General features: G+C 43.8%; 1 protein-coding gene across 1 annotated transcript in view; it reads left to right on the forward strand.

Annotated features, from left to right (window-relative positions):
- Positions 1–23,057, forward strand: part of PRKCH (protein kinase C eta) — a 168,640-nt gene that overhangs the window by 67,596 nt on the left and 77,987 nt on the right. The window contains exon 8 of the mRNA XM_073609127.1: positions 9,988–10,161. Coding sequence (XP_073465228.1) covers positions 9,988–10,161 — 174 coding nt within the window. The remainder of the gene's footprint in view (positions 1–9,987; positions 10,162–23,057) is intronic.

The following is a 23,057-nucleotide window of genomic DNA, read 5'->3' on the forward strand; positions in this document are numbered from 1 at the left end:
CTGCGCTTTTATTCTTACCCTGTGTCCAGGTTCATTCCCTACTATCCAAGTGGACATAGAGCAAGAATAAATAGATGCCGAGCGCAGCGAGGCCCTGCCTGAAGCGTGGCGAGTGAAGCGAGCCCGCGAGGGGCCCTCTTGCAAAGCCATCGCTAATAAGTGCCCAAGCGCCGTGTACAGCTGATGGTCAGCTGATCAACTTCGGACACTTTCGGCATCTCCTTCTCCTCCGTACTGCGCAGGCGCTGTGCCTGCGCAGTATGGAGTGGACACTATCTGATAGGAGGACACTTCTCGTCAGAACACCGGCATGTTCGCAGAGCCCGCCAGGAAGTCAGCACTGCGCTCCGCTAATCACAGGCAGTGAGACATTGTCCCGATGCGTGGCTGCAGAGATCAGGACAATATCTCACTGCCTGTGATTAGCGCAGCATAGTGCTGACTGCCCGGCGGGCTCTGCGCGTGGGCTGTGTGAACACGCCGGAGCTCATCCTTAGGAGAGAAGAGAGCCGATAACCAGCTTCTCTAAACGGGACATATGCACTCATAAACACAGCACTTATTATCATTGTCCTGATTACCAGTGCAGTCCCTACAGTGCCCACCAGTGCGGCCAATCTGTGCCCAGCAGTGCTGCCAATCAGTGCCTCCTCATAAGTGCCACCTATCAGTGCAGCCTCATTAGTGCAAATCAGTGCAGCCCATCAGAGCCAGAGAAAAAATGCATAACAATCTATGAAAAAGTTTATATTTATTTATTTATTTTTGTAAACCTAGTGGCGATTAAATACCACCAAAAGAAAGCTCTATTTGTGTGAAAAGAAATTATAAAAATGTCACATGGGTACAGAGTTGCATGACCGTGCAATTGTCATTCAAAGTGGAACAGCGCCGAAAGCTGAATATTGGCCTGGGCAGGAAGGGGGTGAAAGTGCCCTGTAGGCAAGTGATTAAAGCAAGAGCTAAACCCTTCAACTTAAGTTTCCAGAAGCAGTTACATTCAAGAAAAGCAGTGAATGATAATTGTCACAGTTGCTTGTGCTCTCTAGAACTGCTGCTACAGAACTGTTAAGCCATCAAATGGCTGCTGTCATAACTGATCACGAGCAGCACCAGGGCAACTGCAGATCAAACCGGCAACTTCCGTGGCTGTGAAGGATGGGAGGATTCATTCTGGTGTTTTAGCTTTGTTTTAGCTTCATGAGTTGAGCTGGTTGTCTGATATAAACACATACAGTTATGGAGCCGTATGATCAAGCTATATCATCTTTCATCACATCAGATCTGACAGCTTCTAATTTGTAAAGTAGAGTCGGGACACTTTGGACAACTAATACTGTTTTTTTTTTTTCCTTTTAGATGTTTAGTAGGAACCCTTTTTTTCCTTTTCTGCTTTTGAAGCTTTCAGATTTATAATGTTCACACAGCTGATTACCGCCGTGTGCCACATGGGGCAGTGTTCTGCCAGCACAGGTTTTGCATGCATCCCCATTTAGGCAGTCCATTGGTGTCTACTGGAACACAATGCTGCACGGACACAGACGCTGTGTCTAAATATGACATGCGGGTTCCCAAACCCAACCCTGTGTGCATTTGAAGACTCCAACCTGCATGTCATATTGGGACATGGTGGCTGTGTCCGAACAGTCGTGTGTACCAGTAGACAACGATGGGATGTCCGCATGGGGATGCATGCAGCACTTGTGCATCACCATGCCAGCAAAAGATGGCCCTGCACTGGGCATGCATGTCATTTCAACAAGGCCTAAAAGTTTGCAATGTTGCATTGTTCCAGATAAAGAGATATCTGCCTGTATGGCAAACTTTAGGCTACATTCACACCTGGGCGTTTCTGGAACGAGCGACAAAACCATAGAAAAACACGCATTTTGCTACACGTTTCAGAAATGTGCTACAAATACACTGTAAATACACGTTGAGTTCCCAGTAATTGTTAATGGCACCCTAACCTTTGGTAGAAAATGTGCATTGTGTGGCACACGCACAGCAAAAAAATGCACCACGCTCCACTCCAAAAAAGTTTTGGAGCTTCGTTGGAGAATTTGCCACGCATAGGTCAGCCCATTTAAGTGAACGAACTGCCCTTTGCGAGACGAGCACAAACACTCCAAAATGCGCAAAAAACGCATTCTAGAACCCGAGTTCCTGCTCAGATGTGAATGGGGTCTTGGAGTCGTACTGATTTGTGGAAACTGGGGCAAACTTTTTAGCTTTCACCTATAACTGTTAATCATATTGTTCCTTTTTCCAAGTGCAGTTGGATTATTATAAACCAGTTTCAGATTTGCTCCAGTTTCCATACATCTGGCCCAGAAGTGGTGAAGCAATCCTTTTTAGGCATATAGAAACTTTCTCTTCCCTTGACTTGATTTTATTAGACTGTTTCAGTTCCCCATTCCAATTTTCAAGAGAAATATGCACTCTGCTACTTCCTCCTCCACTCCTACTGAGTGCCACATAAGTAGGTCGTAGCCTGCAACATATATTACCTGTGTTCTTCATTTTCCCAGTTGTATACTGTACTTGCTCCTTGTATTCTTGCAGCTGCAGGGCGGGGAATGCTCTGGCCACAGATGATTGGCCCAGTACAGTGACAGATTCCTGGTTGGCTCACTCAGGTGGGTTCTGATTAGGATCTGAACATGCCAGAGCTAATCCCTAAGGCTGGGTTCACACTGCTCAAACATGGATGTCGGACGACTTCTGATCCGACTTTGCCCTACGACTTCATGTCTGACTTCCATGCGACTTCAATGAACGGGATCCTACTTTTATGCGATCATACCAGGCCCTTTGAGTCTGGTATGAATCTTGAGGGGAAAACCCCACGCCAAAATGTAAAAAAAAATGGCATAGGGTCCCCCCCAAGACCATACCAAACTCTTCGGTCTGGTATGGATTTTAAGGGGAACCCCACGCCAAAATGAAAAAAAAAGTGGGGTTCTCCCCCAAAATCCATACCAGACCCTTACCTGAGCACGCAGACTGGCAGATCAGAAAAAGAGGTGGATGAGTGAGTGCCCCAGGCCACAACATGGGGGGGTGCATGCTTTGGAGCAGGAGGGTCTCTGCGCCCCCCCACCCCAAAGCACCTTGTCGATGGGGACAAGGGCCTCTTCTCGACAACCCTGGGTGGTGGTTGTGGGGCTCTGCGGGCAGGGGGCTTATCGGAATCTGGAAGCCCCTTTAACAAGGGGACCCCCAGATCCCGCCCTCCCCCTATGTGAAGGAGTATGGCCTACCCATTCACCACAAAAAAGTGTAAAAAATAAATGAAGACAGTACACAGGTTTTTGACAAAGTCCTCTATTAAAAATGAAGAATGTCTCCCGTCGTAGCTCCAGTGGGTCTTCTCCCTCCGGGTCTTCCCCCTCCACTGATGTCTTCTTCCTCTGGTTCTTCTGCCGGTTCTTCTGCCAGTTCTCCCTCCGCTGATGATTTCTCCTGACGCTATCTTCCGCTGTTATGCCGGCTCCCGCTGTCTGCCATTTCTTATATGGCCATGGGGCATGGTCATTTGGTGATGTCATCTAGAGACTCCACCCTCTTGTGATGTCACCACCTGAGGCAAAGCACCCACCCACCCTCGCTCCCCCCCCCGCTCTTCCCCCCCCTCGCTCTCCCCCCCCCCCCTTTTCTGACCTGTCAGGCTTCATGCTCGGATAAGGGTCTGGTATGGGGATGTTTTTTTTATTGTTTTGGTGTGCGGTTCTCCTTCAAGATCCTCGGAGCACAAGTCACATGCCACAAGTCGGATCAGTTTAGATGATGATCCGACTTACATTTAAATCAATGGGCTGAAATCGTGCCCAAGTCAGACCAAAGTAGTACAGGAACCTTTTTCAAAGTCGGACCGCCACATGTCATACCATTGATTTTCTAAATGTCATGTGACATGTGCTCTTAAAGTCGCAGTGTATGTTGCACCAGTGTGAACCGAGCCGAATGGTCACATTAATTAGACTTCGATCATGTCTGCCTTTGTTCATTCACATTATATAGTTGACTGATAAGATTAGTAGTTTACAAAAAAGAGATAACATTGTTTTTGGTGCCTTTAACCTCTCAGGAAGCGATGAGGATACTGCATTTCTGGCAAGAATAACAGGTATTTTCTATACTTGCTAAAAATGTCCTTAGCCTGCAAACAGAAAACTTTTGCAGCCACCATATTGACCGACTGGTAAGCTGCAATATAGTACATTTGTGTTTTCTGTTTTTAGATACACTTAAAACAGGTGTCGTGGGACAAACCAAGGCACCCAGCGAGGGACGCGCTTTCCCACACACCTAAAAGTGTTAACCTGAATGTATCTGCTATAACCATAGTGCAGGTCACCTAAATCCCAAGAGAGAAACAGGATATTTATTTTAGGCTCGGTTCACACTGGAACCCACTGCGGATTGCACAGGAGCGCTGTGCGTCCCTGTTCCCTGTTTCAGGGACGAATCGGGGCCGATTCTATGCCTGAATTTGGCCCTGAAACCGAGCCAAAGACACACAGCGTTTCTGTGCAGTGCGCTCCACAGCCACAATGGAGATATGTGAACCGGCTCCATAGGGAGCCAGTCACATTCTCCTGATATGCCGCATCTAATTCGCATAGGTGTGAACCCGGCCTTAATCAAGGTATTCAATATTTTATCCTATCCTGAACCCTCCTGACCGATCCTGCCACTGCACAAATCAGGCATGTGCCGACCAACAGGACTACTCGGAGTTTCCCGGTGGGCTGATGGCGGTTTCAGAGGCAGCGCTCCTCTGTCCGTCCGCCCCCCCCCCACACACACACACACACACAGTGCTCACCTCCTCTCCCTGCCTAGTTATGCAGTGCGACTGAATAATGACATGATTCTCAAGAGTCGGCACTGAGAAGCTCATCGTATGATCCGGAAGGAGGGCAGCCCACACTACTGTAACATAAGCTTCCCCGACACTCGTTCTCTCCTGCTCTTTCCTTCCCCCGCTCTCCACCCTGTCTGCTGTCAAGGAGAGTCTAGTACTGGGAACTCAGCCTGCTCTCCTCTAATGGTCAGACCTGCCCCCCCCCCCCTTCACAGCCATTTACTCGAAAGACCTGTGTTCTGCTGTTTGTCCTCTTCCAGCTCTCTGGTACACCCCTCACATTTTTGTAAATATTGAATTATATCTTTTCATGTGACAACACTGAAGAAATTACACTTTGCTACAATGTAAAGTAGTGAGTGTACAACTTGTATAACAGTGTAAATTTGCTGTCCCCTCAAAATAACTCAACACACAGCCATTAATGTCTAAACCGCTGCCAACAAAAGTGAGTACACCCCTAAGTGAAAATGTCCCCAAACTGTCAATATTTTGTGTGGCCACCATTATTTTCCAGCACTGCCTTAACCCTCTTGGGCATGGAGTTCACCAGAGCTTCACAGGTTGCCACTGAAGTCCTCTTCCACTCCTCCATGACATCATCACTGAGCTGGTGGATGTTAGAGACCTTGTGCTCCTCCACCTTCCATTTGAGGATGTCCCACAGATGCTCAATAGGGTTTAGGTCTGGAGACATGCTTGGCCAGTCCATCACCTTTACCCTCAGCTTCTTTAGCAAGGCAGTGGTCGTCTTGGAGGTGGGTTTGGGGTCGTTATCATGTTGGAATACTGCCCTGCGGCCCAGTCTCTGAAGATAGGGGCTCATGCTCTGCTTCAGTAAGTCACAGTACTCCAGTAATCCATGTCCTTAGTCTGCTTGTCTTCAGCAAACTGTTTGCAGGCTTTCTTGTGTATCATCTTTAGAAGAGGCTTCCTTTTGGGACAACAGCACTCATAGTCTATTTCCCAAAGACGGCCTCTGGATATGACGCTGAGCATGTGCAATCAACTTCTTTGTTTGACCATGGCGAAGGCCTGTTCTGAGTGGAACCTGTCCTGCTAAACCGCTGTATGGTTTTGGCCACCGTGCTGCAGGTCAGTTTCAGGGTCTTGGCAATCTTCTTATAGCCTAGGCCAGTGATGGCGAACCTTGGCACCCCAGATGTTTTGGAACTACATTTCCCATGATGCTCAACCACACTGCAGAGTGCCTGAGCATTATGGGAAATGTAGTTCCAAAACATCTGGAGTGCCAAGGTTCGCCATCACTGGCCTAGGCCATCTTTATGTAGAGCAACAATTCTTTTTTTTCAGATCCTCAGAGAGTTCTTTGCCATGAGGTGCCATGTTGAACTTATAGTGACCAGTATGAGAGAGTGAGAGTGATAACACTAAATTTAACACACCTGCTCCCCATTCACACCTGAGACCTTGTAACACTAACGAGTCACTTGACACCGTGGAGGGAAAATGGCTAATTGGCCCAATTTGGACATTTTCACTTAGGGGTGTACTTACTTTTGTTGCCAGCGCTTTAGACATTAATAGCTGTGTGTTGAGTTATTTTGAGGGGACAGCAAATTTACACTGTTATACAAGCTGTACACTCACTACTTTACATTGTAGCAAAGTGTCATTTCTTCAGTGTTGTCACATGAAAAGATATAATAAAATATTTACAAAAATATGAGGGGTATACTCACTTTTGTGAGATACTGTGTGTGTGTGTATGTATATATGTGTGTGTATATGTGTGTATATATATATATATATATATATTGCCTTTCATTTCTATACTGGGTTATTTTACAAGGTGAGGGTTTACATAAACTTTAACTTCCATAAAGTTTAAGGGAAAAATATATTGAGAAATAAATGTAGGCTGCCATTGCTGACCTCCTTCTAAAAATTTTAGTTACCTGGTTGTTATGCTAAACATCTGGCTTTAGAAGTTACTCAAAAACAATTCAGAAAAGTGTTGGTTTTCCATGACTCGTTGAAGGCAGAGACATACAGGCAACTAGTATTACCATTTCTTTTTTCCATATTTATATACCACAGATCTTACACCAGTGGCAGAACTACCAGGGATGCAAAGGTCACACTTGCAAAAAGGGCCCTGGTGAGGGGGGGCGCAAGACGGCAGAAAGGGGCCTACTGCAGAACATGGGCTTGGTTCACACTGCTGGGACCCCAAAGTCCTGTGACTTGCTTGCAACTTTTGTAATTTAACATTGAAGTCTTTGACCCTCAAATTGCACCAAAGTTGTAGAAAAGTAAAGGGCCTCAGGAATGACGGAAAAAGGGCCCCGATGGTCAGGGGGGGCCCTTCATGGTTTCACCAGGGCCCTGAAAGTTCTGGTTAAACCTGTGCTTACGCAGTACTTCATAAGCATCATAGAACCCTTAACATCAGTCCCAACCCTAAAGGATATTTCCATATTTGTAGGTACATTGGTATAATGCCTAGTTTATATTTGTTTCATGTCCCAAGTCACATAGAGTAACTAACTGAAAAAATATTTAGAAATTGTAGCTTACTTTTTTAGATGCTCTATTCTGGACCCTCCAGCAAGAAAAAAATGCTAGGTATTTTTCTTTGAGGGGTCTGAGCAGCTCGTTTTGCCATAATTAACTCTGTCTGTACTGTGCAGGCAGATCTTCATTATCAATTGCAACTAAACTTAACAAAGGGTTAAAAGTGTAGAGTCTGGACTTCTTGCTTGCATTGTATGCTAATAAGAGCAGACTTGGGACAGGCTCAGTCCAACATTATTAAAAAAAAAAAAATTGCAGTCAACTATGACACCTTCTGGGAAACCTCTAAAAGGTAAGAAATCTAAAAAAATGTTTCAGGTATGCTCTGTGAATTGGAACATATAACAAAAGTATAGTGTATACACTTTAAAGGAACCTACATTCCAATACCCCTAACACAGTCAGAGAAGCACTCACATACACCCTCTTGTTGATACACCAGTTAACCTACCAGCATGTTTGTGGATTGTAGGAGGAAACCTAAATAAAAAGGAAATTTATACTAATTATATGCAAATAGTCATCAGAGAGTGTTGACTCCAGGTTCCCAGTGCTGCAAAGGAACCTATTAGTTGTGTTGCCGCCTGCATTAAATGTATCCAAAGAATAATAGTGTGTAAAAGCACTTCCAACAGCCAAGCTGATATAATGGAGGTGAAAATTGACACTTTGGCAGTTGAAGACACATTCCGTTCAACGGGTTTTAATGCTGCAAATCCTGCCTGACAGGTTTTCTCCAGTATGACCTTCACTCTGAAGACCTGGCTAGGAGTACATCTCCATACTCTGAAGTGATTCATAAACACAAGCAGAGGAAAACTGATCAAACAGAGCTTAAATCGGAGGTCCACCCATCGCTGCAAAAATTAAAAGCCAGCAGCTGCACATGCTGCAACTGCTGTCTTTTAATAATCGGACACTTACCTGTCCTGGAGTCCAGCGATGTTGGCACTGCAGCTGATGTTTCCATCAGCTGTCAGGTGCATGCCGCCGCCATTGTGAGTAAGGGATCCTGGCAGTGAAGCCTTATGGCTTCACGCTGGGAACCCTACTGCGCATACGCAAGGCTCTCTTCTACTGGCCCGGCGCCCGGGGAAAGAGCCGGCGGTGATGTCAATACCTGTGGCTGAGGCTCACGGAAGTGGGAACAGGAAACCTGTGAAATACAGGTATCCTGGACCCCCATCCCCACTTTAGGGTGGAACTCCGCTTTAAGGAAAATCCATGCATTGCCTATTCTGGTCAAAATAGGTCTACATTACAATATAAAACAAGCAGAGGCCAACGCTGTGCAAAAACAAAGAGAAATGGAAGTTCAGCTGCCAACATCTAAAGTCAGAATACAGACCCCACAGATAATGATAAAATAAAAAATGCAGCTCTAGAACAGTAGCATAAAATGGTAACAAATATCAAACAATGATGAGACTAATGAAAGTCCATATATTGAAGAATGGGTATAATAATCAACATCCGTGCTCCTTGCCCGGACAGTCGGCTTAGTTCCAGGAAGCTGTAGGACATTCTTGGTATCTCTGGTTTGGAGGAGCATGTGGCTCACCCCATGTAACATTTCTGGGCTGTTAAGGAAACAAATAGAAGGAATATTTAAAGTCCATGTAAATATGGTAATGGAAAGATTTATTTTTGTGAAACCGGTTTACAGCAAATATAAAATAATACAAACCTGAGTAATTAGAAAAAAGCAGATGGTAAAAGATCAGTAAGTGGAGGTTGCCCCCTGTTAAAACTGTTAAACCTGTCAGTAAATTGAGAGCTGTAGCTTGCTGAAGATATGTGCAGATCATGACCTGTAGTTGAGCATGACCATCCCCACGGAGCCTCCTGATAGGCCGGTGAGACTGTTCATCACATTACCTGACCAATGATGAGGTTTCGGAGGCCAGGTTAAAGAGGAACTGCAGTCTGCTCACATGATTTGTAATAAAAACATCTTTGCCAATTCTGAAGCTTCCCTCAGACCACTTTGCATATTATTTAATATATACTGTGATTCTGTTCTTGCCAAATATGCTGCAGAAATCCCCCTCCAATAAGTCTGGCTGCAATCATTTTAACTGTAGGCAGCTGAAGCTGCTGCCTGTTCACTTCTTGGATTTACACAGACACACCTCCAACCCTGCAGCTCTCATTGGCCCACTTATATGACTCATCCCCCTCCCTTCTTGGCAAGCTCTCAGGAGAGTAAGAGAGCTGTGCATGATGTCATAAGCCTAGGCTTTTTTCCAGACAAGAAACAGGAAGTGGGCTGTATAAGGTATTTACTGGCAGAAAAAAAAATGTTTTACTATCCAAAGTTAAAACAAGGGCAGAAGATTTAATAGATGGAAAGATGAAAAAAATGACTGAAGTTCCACTTTAAGTTCAAATTCAACAGGGACAGTCAAGATTTACAGTCAGTGTCAGCTGATCATTTTCACACTCCGTTTTCACTGAAGGTAACCTCAGCGTATTTATTTCAATAGCACCTACTAAAGGTATATTCTCATTATGTTTGTTAAACTATTGACTAATTCAGATGTAAATGTAAAGTTCTACAATCTCCCTCTGGTCCTCAGGTCATGCTTACCAAGTCTCGGGATGGGGATAACCTCTATGCAGTAAAGGTGTTAAAGAAGGATGTGATTCTTCAGGACGATGATGTTGAATGCACCATGACGGAGAAACGCATCTTATCTCTGGCGTGTAACCATCCGTTCCTAACACAGCTCTTCTGCTGCTTCCAGACTCCGGTGAGTCCCCATATTGCAACAGCTGAACCTGGATTCAAGGAGCACTTTACATTGAGCATACTCTATGTGGGCTCACTTGAAAGCCAATTCCACCTTTCTGACCACGTTTAGGGTGTAACATGAAACATTGTCAGAGTCCTCAGCCCCCCACCCTCAAGCCACCCCACTACTTACTAGATCTTTGGATTCTTCTTCCTGCAGGTAAATGGCAAGACAACAAGTCCCATCTGCCACAACGGCTGAGGGTCTCGTAGTTCTCAATGGAGCACAAGTCCTGTGACTTCACTGCACAATGGGGGAGTAAAAGGTGGCTGTCCCAATACTCGGTTCGAAAACCTATGCTTGGAATTGGGTCCCACCACACATACTATCTCTATAGTTTATAAGCTGTTGCTACTACCAGATGAGTCTTTTGTGCCCCCATTCCTGTCAAAATGGGAAAAGGACCTGAGCATAGAGTCTTATATTTTGCTCGTTACTTATTAGTTGCAAGAAAATACAGGAGCCTGGGTACAAAGTACTCACTCAGTGATCTAAGCAGGTCCCCATGATGTTAAAGATAAAATATTCTGAGGCAACGAATGTTTGCTGGAGGTGTGAGCAGGAGGAGGGTACCAACCTTCATGTCTTCTGGGCCTGCCAAAAGTTGGAGAACTTCTGGTCCCAGGTGCAGGAAACAAATAAACACTGATTTTGACTTGGTAGGGATCCATCCAAATACCGGTTGCATCTCTCTGATCTCCCAAGACATAAATACAAATGTTGGCCACATGGACAATGCGGCTAGTGCCTGGAACCCAGCGATATGGAAGCAGGAATCCCTTTCCTGCTACTGCCAACCTGGCCCCCACACGAATGCTGAAATTACAGCCTGATAGGGCTGTATACGAGCTGTGGCCACAGCATTGGGCTGCAGAGTTGGACAGACGACACCACCAGTCAAAGTTGGCCACTGAGAACAATGAGGCCACACTGCAAATGTGAGCCAAACATGTAACTCGCAGTTGCGGTGTCCTCCCACAGTGTAAAATTGGTATTCAGCAATTAAACAATAAAAAAAAAAAAAAGTGGCAGGAAACGGGGATGTAGAACCTCCCCAATGCTTGTCGACTGCTGCTTTACTGCCCTCTGAAAAATTATCCACCTTGGATCGCTTTTCAGGGAGTGGTAAGCTCTACACCTGACTGAAAGACACTTAACTGAATGTCTGTACTTCGCTATGGACCTATGGCTGGAGGAATCATTTTTAGGGGCATGAGCATTGCACCTATGATCCACTGATTGCAGCTGCAATGCTTTGCAAAACATCAAAAAATGCACTTTTGTTTGTTTAATCAATGTTCATTGTTTTTGTTTTATTTTTGCAAAAGGTGCAATATGGTTTTAAAGCCCAACTCCAGTAAAAAAAAAACTATTTTGCTTTAATACTTTAGACATTTGGGAAATTTCAGAACCTTTCTCAAAATGTTATTGCTGTCTGGGTCCCCACTCGGGAGAATTCTCCTGTTTGATGTAATTGTGTGGTCCTATCTTGTAGTGACCAGCAGTGGGCACTGTTACATCAAGATCAGTTGAACTTTTCCTGCTGAATGTTCTAATCACCTGCGCCTGCCTACTTCACATTGCACATACTGTAGCTAGAATTGTATACATTTTGTATTGTATACATTGCAGTTGCATTGTACATTCCCAGGGCATGCATCCTTCAAATTGATCATTAAGTGGAAGACAAGGGCTTTAAAGAACTATTCCACCATTCTGAGATATGTATTGTGGGAAAGTGTATCAAGTAGAATGTTTTTTAAATGGTATCTTTGACCCATAGGTGTGCACAGCTTATTGCATTAGGGTGTGCGCCTCAAAGCTCAAATGCATGTGTATATATACTGACGTTTTTCTGTAGATCAGTGGATGGTGTCAGTTTTTATTATTATTATATTTTTTTGTTATTTTTTTACACATTTTTTAGGTGCCCTGTTAGGGGGCTTTGGTAAAACAGGAATCTGCGCCACACAGGGTGACTAGGGTGTGCCCAGGCACGCCTATCCTGTTACCCTTTTTATTACATTGGTTTTTACAGCCTTTTAAAGAATCTTTTAGGCCGGTATTTTTGCTGTGGGAGCCTAAAACGGAAAGCTGTGTTTATCCCACAGATGACCTCAGTCTGGTTAATAATTGTTCGATGCAACCGCTCTACAGAATCCAGGAACAGCAGATTCAGTCGATGTCAGTCTACTGAGACACAAAATGAGATTTATCAACTTCATACTGCCGCTAACTGCACAGCACACACATGTTGTAATATTATGTTTATTGCAATTGCTAATATGCAACAAAGGGATATTCCCAAATATCAGATAAGCCCAATGATCTTGCTTGTGTTCAGTAAATCTAACTTTGTTGATAGGTTTTTGTTTTTTTGTGTTCACACATACACATTTATCTATTGTGGCTACAGTCCCAATCTAACTAGATAAAAACAGACTGACCTTCCCAATATCTGCACAGCACAATGATTGTACCTTCCTATGTCCATGTAAGTCTATGGGCAATGCTGTTAATAACCTATTATATAAAGTGGTTGTGACACTGAGCAAAACTTTCTGGAGTCAACACACATTCTTTGTGGTTTTCTGGCAAGAGTCCTTCAGCAAGGATGCCAAATGTACCTGTACCTAATGGATAGCCTTGATGTATTTTAGCTTAATATTTATTATTCATAATTGTCTAACAAATTATTAGACAATAATGAATAATAATTGCAATAAAACCATAAAGGCAAAATAAGAAATATATTTAAGGGGAAAAAGTGTGTGTGTGTGTGTGTATGTATATATATATATATATATATATATATGTGTGTGTGTGTATATACATAAAACAGTGGCGGCTGGTTTTTCCTTTTGGGGGGGGGCCAAACAGCCACCCCCCTCCCCACCCGGTCTTTGGCGACAAACCCCCGCGCCCCCCAGTGAGGACAGCCGGGACATAAAAGCCCTGTACTTACCCCATCTAGGAAGTGGGCAGGCAGCGTGTCCGGCGACTTTCTTCTTCCTCCTGTGGCGCAGATCACGGCGCCTTCCGCCGTGCATCCCCCCCCTCCTCCTCCTCCTAGGCATCCAATAGGATTGCCTGACCTTACGGGTATCAGACCCATGCTTCCTCATTGGCGGAGAGGCGATTCAGTGTTGGAAAAGCGAATATTCATTTGCTTTTCTAACACACCTGGGTGGGCTCTGAGCGCAATGCTCTGCGCTCCGAGTTCACCCCATTTTGAAGCCTATTAGAGCCTATGGCTCTAATCAGGTGCTTCAAAAAAACCACCCCCGCCGCTCTAATTCATGCGCCTGGCGTCTCGAAAGGGGCTGGACTCATGAATAGGGGGTGGCCACAGCAGCCGTGGATAGATTTATGAAACTATCCATTAACCATAAAGGGGGTGGCGTGGAAAGAGGGGCCGCTCCTGATTGACAAAGAGTTGGGGGGGGGGGGGCACACCCTAAACCTGACTAAATAAAGTTGGTGCTGCTATAAAGACCAATATATAAATAGAACCACAGAGAATAGCGCACACATACAAAAATGAAAAAGGAGTAACTTATAGATCTTACAAGGCTGCTTAAAAGCACCTAATCTTAATGAGTAAATATGGGGATTTGGTCACATAATATGGGAATACCATGCTTAAGCCCACCACTGCTTCAAAGTACCATTTTCAGTGGGCCCTACTATTCATAAAAAAGAAATATAAATCCCACTTCTCTTAACCATGGGAGATCCTCAGCCTTTACATGGGAGATGTGTCATAGCTGCAGACTATACTGCTTAAACTGTACTATGAAGGGACTCTCCCGGAGCAACCAATTAGTGGACACTGACAATGAAGTACTGGTGTAGGAGGGTGGGGTGCTCCACCCCAAGGAGTCCCCTTATGAATAGTGTAAGACCCCTAAAAATGGGGTACTTTGGCGAAGTGGTGGGTTTAAGCATGGTATGACCAAATTATGTGACTAAATCCCCATATTTACTCATTAACCGCTTGCCGACATCATTATACTGCAGAATGTCGGCTTTCCTGCGTGAACCGCCGTAGCTATACGACAGTCCGTGCATGGGAGATAGTGGGTGCGCGGGTCCGGCGGACTCGATGTCTGCCGGCGACTCGCGATTGCGGTGTACAGAGGCAGAACGGGGATCTCCCAGTGTAAACAAGACGATTCCCCCTTCTACCAGATGACAGTGATTGGGAACAGGGTTCTTTGTCATGTCCCTGGCAGCCCATCCCCCTACAGTTAGAACACACCCAGGGAACACACTTAACCTCTTGATCGCCCCCTAGTATTAACCCCTTCCCTGCCAGTGTCATACATTGATCAGTGCATTTTTTTTTAGCACTGATCAATGTAATAATGTCACTGGTCCCCAAAAAGTGTAATTTGGGGTCAGATTTCTCTGCCGCTGTCACACTCCCGCTAAAAAAAAACGCAGATCGCCATAGGGCTGGGGAAAAAATCAATTTAAATCTTGAATCGAGTTGAGAGGTCAAATCGATTCAAAATTTAAGCAAATCGATTTTTTTAGATTTTTTTTTTTTTTCACCGCGCCGGTCCTGAGGCGCTGCGGGCATGAGTTTTTACTCAATGCCGCGGCTTCGGCCTAGTCCGCGGCTTCGGATGGATGCCGCAGACTAGGCCGAAGCCGCGGCCTCGCCTAAAAACTCCTGCCTGCAGCTCCCCTGGACCGGCGCTGACACCGAGGAGCTGTGGGCAGGAGCCTTTAGGTGAGGCCGCGGCTTCGGCCTAAAAACTCATGCCCGCAGTGCCTCAGGACCAGCGCGGTGTCTAAAAAAAAAAAAAAACTCGATTCGAATCGTGAATCAAGTTTTTTTTTAAGAAAATTGAAGATTTTTTTTTAAAGAAAATCTCCCAGCCCTAGATTGCCGCCATTACCAGTAAAAACAATAAAAAAAATAAATAAAAGTCCCTAAATCTATCCCATAGTTTGTAGACACAATAACTTTTGTGCAATCAATATACGCCTATTGCGATTTTTTTTTTTTTTTTTTTTTACCAGAAGAATGTATATCGGCCTAAATTGATTACAGTTTATTTTTCTATATATATTCGACATGTATTATAGCAGAAAGTTTTTTTTTTGTTTATAGCGCAAAATAAAAACCACAGAGGTGATCAAATACCACCAAAAGAAAGCTCTATTTGTGGGGAAAAAAAAAGGACATTAATTTTGTTTGGGTACTGCGTCGCACCACCGTGCAATTGTCAGTTAAAGCGACGCAGTATCGCAAAAAATGGCCTGGTCAGGAAGGGGGCAAATCCTTTCGGGGCTGAAGTGGTTAAGATTAGGTGCTTTTAAGAAGCCTTATAAGATTTAAAAGTTACTCATTTTGCATTTTTATATGTGTGCACTATTTTATGTGGTTCTATTTACACACTCACACACACTCACTTGTCAAAAGTATTGGGACACCTGCCTTTACACGCACATGAACTTTAATGGCATCCCAGTTTAATATGTAAAGTTTAAGTTTTCCTAAATATAAATAACCAACTATATGGTTAGGCAGCAAAATCTCTAATCCACTGTGAGAATAACAGACAGAAGAGATATACTGTATATACTATTAGAGGTTGAATATGGTAAATATCATCAGACTCAGAAATCAAATTTTTTATTCAAATAAAAATAAAGACATGTTTGGTGATTTTCAGACAGAATTGTAATATATTATGTATGACAGACTCCCTTGTCATAGGCAGGTGGCTTGATAAAAGCTCCCCCCGCCTGCTGTCACTTATGCTGGCCATACACAAACAATGTCTTCCTTAAAATAAAAAAAATTATTTTAAGAATGTCAAATCAACGTTCTTTTTCGACCATAGTGACGGGAAAATTCGAAGGAGCAGAATAGAGAACTTCTTAGTCAAAGGAGTTTTCAGACATTATATGTGGTTTTCGTTCAGAAATGACATTCATTTTAGAACTGAGTGTTAAAAAGCAAGTGAAATTTTCAAACATTCTTTCATTCATCAAATGTACACAGATTAGAAATATTCTCGTCTGAAAATCGATACATGTATGGCCAGCATAAGGCTCGGTCCACACCTATGCAGTTTGCTTTTAATCCATTTCTGCTGTGCGTTTTTGCACAAGCGATTTTGCTGCAATATGCGTTTTGCATTTTTTTATGCTTTTTTTGGGAGCAATTTGTTGTTGGGCAGATTAAAAAACGCAAATTGCGGCAAAAACGCACTACATGCTTTTTATGCAGCTTCTCGATTGAAGTCTATTGAACCAAAAAAGCAAAAACAAAAGCAGTTTTGCATTGAAAAAAGCCCTTGACCCTTTCCAAATACACAGCTGCTAAAAAAAGCAGAGATGTAAACGTGTCCCATAGGAAACCATGTTAAATGAACTGTAGTGTGTTTCTGCAAAAAGCACCAAAAATGCATAGGTGTGAACCAGGAGAAGACGTTTAGTAGCAGCAGCATGCTTTTTTTTGTATCACCTGTCATAATAGGGTTAAAAAAACTAAAATTAGCCCTTTTTATAGTACAAAAAGAGCAGATAATCTCTACTATAAGGGGTTCATTTATACTGTGAAATATAGTTGGACATGAAGCTATATGAAGGGTGGAGGGGGGATATAAATCTTTTATATTATAGTAGTACTAAAAGCTGAGCCTTTTTTTTTCATGGATATGATCATTTTAAATATAATGCACAATACTGATAAAAGTTTACTTTAAATGTAATGCTTTATATTACCTCCACCATAAGGCACTTACTGACATGTATGGATGGTGTACTGAGCTGTATGTGTGCTGCACTGTATTTCCTGATATAGTTACATAGTTAATCAGGTTGAAAAAAGTCCATCTAATTCAACCATAAAAAAAATAAATAAAAATAAATAAATAATAAAATAAATAAAATAATATAAAAAATATCATACAATCCCATATACCCAGTTCTATACCCACAGTTGATCCAGAGGATATGTAAACAAATAATGCATTCTGTATGCAGGCCAACTAATCGGCTGACCAACTAATCGATTATGAAAATAGTCGACAACTATTTTCATAATCGATTTGTTTTCAATTATTGATTAGTTGTTTCAGCCCTAATTGAGTTGGCCCACCCTTTGCAGCTATAACAGCTTCAACTCTGCTGGGAAGGTACACAAAGCAAGGTCCATAAACACACAGATAAGCGAGTTTGGGGTGGGGTAACTTGACTGGCCTGCACAGAGTCCTGACCTCAACCCAACATCAGTACCTGACCTCACAAATACGCTTCTGGAAGAATGATCAAACATTCCCATAGACACACTCCTAAACCTTGTGAACAGCCTTCCTAGAAGAGTTGAAGCTGTTATAAGTAAATAAGGGTGGACCAACTCAATATTGAACCCTACTGACTAAGACTGGGATGCCATTAAAGTTCATGTGTGTGTAAAGGCAGGCGTCCCAATACTTTCGACAATATAGTGTATATATAAGGCCTTTAAAATACTCATTTAAAAATAAAATAAAGCCCAACTGTGTACCTTTATAAGCCCACTAGGTGGCGCTGCCTGTCAATTTGAGATTGACTTGGCTGGAGGGGTTGCGACACCTATATATTTTGCTGTTTGTAAAAAAAAAAAATAATTAAAAATAAATAAATAAATAAATATATATATATATATATATATATATATATATATATATATATATATATACACACACATTCAGCAGGTGGCAGGATCACCTTCTGAATGCCTAACAGTGACTCCTTAGCTGCACTCTGAAGAGCAATCCCCCATTAATCATTTTTCAGGGCATGGGCTATTGTGATCTACCCCAAGGCTCTGTTTACATCTGTGCTTTATTGGCACCCTAATCATGCCCAGCAAACATGCGTTTACACGCATGGCAAAATGTGGCCAACATGCTAAAATGTGCAGTAAAAAACACACCAAGCTTTACACCCGAAAAAGGCGTAGGAGCTTCTTTGGCGCATTTGTTCCATGTAGGGTATCCTTTCAAATGAACAGGCTGCCCTATGCATGTTCCCTGAAAAACATGCAAAAAAAAATAACACATTGCAATCACTATCCATGCAGCCTAAGGGAAAAATCATATCTTTTGATCCTGCCAGAAATCCAGTGCTGCCCTGTGTACTCTGCAATGTTGTCTCGAGCAGTCCTTCCTTTCTGCACAGATTAATGTTGTCGCACTGAGGCATGAAGTGTGTTACTGGCGGGATCACCAGGTGACAATAAAGGGGGAAACAAGCTAAAAGAAGATGAACTTTAATATCTGTATGATTAGGTGTATTGGATGCAATATCTGTTGTTTTTTTTTTTTCCCTTGGCTTGTAAAGGTGGAGCTCCCATTTAAGGTGATCTCAGTGCTGTTGCTTGTCAACATTTGAGACAAAACACATTTGCCCCGAGGGTCTGATCTGGTGTTTAGTTAAATGTCAGGATCATGTTCTGTACAGGTCCTGCTCTCTACTACTTATTGCATGAAATGTATGTGGAGTAATTGTAAACCGCAAGCTCTGCGGCCATTCCATGGTGACAAGTGTCGTGTTTCTGCAGTGTCCCCCAGGCTGCCGCTGACAGCTTAGGCATGTGACTTCAGCCTAATGTGTAGATATGTCAGGACATGTGGGAAGGGGTCCTTCGGGTCATGTGCTGGGAATGCCACGAAAGTCAACCTTGTACCCCCATAGTGCCCAGAGTTTTCAGCAAGGTGACCATCAGTGTGTATTTCCTATTGATCTGCTGCAGAGGAGATCTAAGGTCATGCAAAACACACTTATGATATATATTTATAGTTTGTGGCACCGATATCATCTGTCCTGTACACAGGGGGATTAGGTTGCCTGCTATAACATAAGAACATATATTGCTATTTTTCTTGTTGGCCAATGTTGTGTCCTTAGGAAGACCATACATGAGTCTTTTTTTTTTTTATTAATTCAACCTTCACATTTAAGGTGGGTGGGGGGATCCTCTTCACTGACCTATTGTATTCTACCTTCAGGGCCTTCAGGGAGCCTTCCCCACTGGCAGAATACAATGATCAGTGTTCCTGGCTATAGCCAATTGCAAAGATCGTTTGGGAAAAACCCGACATGCTTGTTGTACACAAGTCGATCATTCAACTTGTGTACAACCCCCAAAAACTCATACATGGATCAAAATTCATCCGGTCCCTGCTGAACTGGCTGAATTTCGATCCATGTATAGCTGGCTTTAAACACAGATAATTCTATTCTGGATCGATGGAGAGGATTTATGCCTACCTACAAAACACTTTTGTTTTGGATAGCGTGAGGAAGAGTTAGGCCCTCTTCACACTGGGGCGGTGGAGACGTCGGCGGTAAAACCGCGATATTTTTAGCGCCGATTTACCGTTGTTTTAGCGGCGGTATTCGGCCGCTAGCGGTGCGGTTTTAACCCCCGCTGCCGGACGAAAAAGGGTTAAAACCGCTCGCATAGTGCCGCTACAGCGGCGGTATAGCCGCGCTGCCCCATTGATTTCAATGGGTAGGAGCGGTGAATACACCGCTCCTTCACCGCTCCAAAGATGCTGTTTGCAGTTTTTTTTCTCTCCTGCCAGCGCACCGCTTCAGTGTGAAAGCCCTCAGGATTTCACACTGGAGAAACAGTAGCGGCAGTTTTAGGTCGGTTTGCAGGCGGTATTTTTAGCACAATAACGCCTGCAAACCGCCCCAGTGTGAAAGGGGCCTTACATATTTTTGTTGTTCCATGTAGATAGTCATCAACCAGGTGAGGATGGATACAATTTCTCTTTATTTCATCTAAGGAGTACACGTGTTCCAAACAGAGCCAATACGAACGCGCTTCAGCCTATCAAGGCCTTGCTCATAGTTGATAGGCTGAAATGCGTTCGTGTTGGCTCTGTTTGGAACATGTGTACTCCTTAGATGAAATAAAGAGAAATTGTATTCATCCTCACCTGGTAATGACGTTATCTACATGGAAGGACTCTTGTGCTGCGGGGTGGAGATCGCAAGTCAGGCACGGTGAGTGGAAACGAGGAGCTCTTGCCACCCCTGATTGCATGATTGGGTTGCAGTGCCATTATCCTGCATGTGTGTTTACATATTTTAGTTGGGTTTTTAGTTATGTCTGTGGTAACATTGGGAAGATTTTTTGGAAGAACTTCCGGTTCCTGTGACACCCATACATGAAATCACCAGGACAGGAAGGCATGGTCAGCAATGAAAACATTATCGTTAGTTCTAACCCTTTCCCACATGACTGAACATTCTACTTTGTTTTGTTTTTTCTTTTGTGTCCCATTGAACAGATTTCCCCACAGGTCCTGTCCTAAAAGGAAGTGAGAAAAAAATCCCCAATAAATAATCTGGGGCTATTACCCTTCCACATTTAGCGCCAGGAGTCTCCAAACTACTGTTCACGGGAGATTTTACAACCTCTACGAGATTTTGTCTGGCCCACACTAGGGTCAGTGGTGTATTCTGAGATTGAGGATTTGGATCCATTGGTCTCTTCTTCTTCCCCCACCCCAACCCAAACATCTCTGTCGCAGTCTCCAGTGGACTCTGATGGGGACCCTGATGTAGGGGGAACTCTGATGGGGACCCTGATGTAGGGGGGACTCAGATGGGAACCTGATGTAATGGGGACTCTGATGGGGACCCTGATGTAGGGAGGACTCGGATGGGCACCCTGATGTAGGGGGGAATCTGATAGGGACCCTGATGTAGGGGGGAATCTAATAGGGACCCTGATGTATGGGGAATCTGATGGGGACCCTGATATAGGGGGGAATCTGATGGGGACCCTGATATAGGGGGGGATCTGATGGAGACCTTGATGTATGGGGAAATCTGATGGGGACCCCAATGTATAGGAGACCCTGATGGGGACCCTGATGTTGGGAGGGCTTCTTATGCGAAGTCCTTTCTTGGAGCATGTTTATTTATTAATTTATATTGTATTCATTCAATTATGAAACTTTTTTTTTCAGCCTGCACATATTTGTAGTATATATGATGTGGTCCTCCTTGTACCTAAACGTTTTGAGACCCCTGCTCTATACCCCCTAGAGCTGAGTCTTTATAAATGAATTATTTTGCAGTATATTTGTCTACCTTACGGCTTCTGTACTGCACTATTCCTCCCAATCTCATGAGAAGACATAGGCGTGTGCAAAGGGTGTGCCGGTTGTGCCCGGATACACCCTAATCACCGAGTGCGCATTAGCATTATCGATCTGTGTAGCAGTGGGGAGATGGGAAAGATCTCCCTCTTACCAGCTCTGCCATAAGAGAAATGTATATGCACTTCTCTTTCACTGTGCTGGCAGGGAGATGAATGTGCCGGGGTCATATATACGTAAACACATGCATGTGTGTTTGAGCTTTGGGGTGCAAACCCTAATGCAATACGCTGCGCACACCTATGCAAAAAAACATTCCTGCATTGTGCTAAGGCAGGCCACAGATGATGCGGTTTTTTTTTTGGTTTTTTTTCAACCGGCAGGTTGAACAAAAACATTTTCTGTTCCCCCATCAACACACAAAATACTGGGACTTAGAGGTTCACATACTTCCAAAAGTCGTCCTCCTCCTGAGCTGAAACCTACCTCTTTACAATGATGGGCAGCCTCCCTGACCAATGGGAAGTAGCAGAAGGGGTGCTAGCTGAAGACAAAACTATAAAGTGTTTTATCATGCTTATTAGAATACCCTGGGAATTGGGGCAATATTGGCAATCGTGGAGACCTCTGATGGTATCAGAATATTCTTATCGTCAGCATTGTATTTTTAACATGGCAGGTGGACTTTAAGCGGTGTTGTGTTTTTGAAATGTAGAGATCCCAGGGTGTAGGAAATAGTTGTTGTGTGTTCCAGAGCAATGGTTTGGAATGTGAAACAAAGTATTTTCCTCCCCTATCTTGTGATAGATAGAGCCCTCTCCTGCTGTGCTACCAGTAAAGGGCAAAGCATTAACCCGTGTCAGGTGACATTCGGTACATGGATTTCATACTGTACATGTCTCACATTGTTTTCTGCAAGTGCACGGGATGGGAGAGGACAATAATAGTCCCTAATGAACTGTTTTTAAATGGCAATCCTGAGAGCAGGTCAGAGGAGTTGGGTGGGGTGTCCCCAGTACTTGCATGTCACCAGTAATAGTCCAAGTGCAGGCAGTGCTTGTACTTGGCATCTTAAAGTGTAAAATGTAAAAAAAAATGTAATCATTAAATCAAAAGATCATAAAATCATTAAAAAAAAAAAAAGGTTTAATAGGGTGGGGAGTCAAATCTTTATCTCCTGAACAGTATGGGTGCTGCTACTACCTGAAACTTCCAGGTATATTAGATCCCTGGTCTCCCATTGGGTGCTAGGGTTCCTCCTGCAGGCTGATACATCATTATGCTGAAGCAGCCAGCAGGTGGAACCACAGAAAATGTCCGTAGCACCCTCTAGCTGGTGTGCTAGGTATACATAGTTTAGTTGTTAGTGTTGATAAATTGGCATGGCTAAGAGCCAGGCCTGGGTGGAATCTGAGTCAGGGTTTAGTGAATCAGGGAGGCTGGATGACTAATCTGACAGTTCTTCTGGTGCCTCCCCCTGTTTTCTGGAACCTTGGAGAAGGTTCTGGATGTAGTTAGTGGAAGCTGGGGGGGGGGGGTCTGTCAAGCATTTTTATGAGGACTCTGACCAATCCCCAGCAAAAAAGGTATGAATCAGGCCAGCAGGGGCAGTAGTATGGATGGATATGGAGTGCTGAGGAGGCTGTCGGAGGCTCAAGCAGGGCGCCCCCTAATCTGGGGGGGGTGACCTCGACTTTGACCTCGGGTCTGGAAGAATTTCCCACAACATGG

The sequence above is a fragment of the Aquarana catesbeiana genome, linkage group LG13, assembly GCF_042186555.1.
Source record: "Aquarana catesbeiana isolate 2022-GZ linkage group LG13, ASM4218655v1, whole genome shotgun sequence".
Classification (NCBI taxonomy): Eukaryota; Metazoa; Chordata; class Amphibia; order Anura; family Ranidae; genus Aquarana; species Aquarana catesbeiana.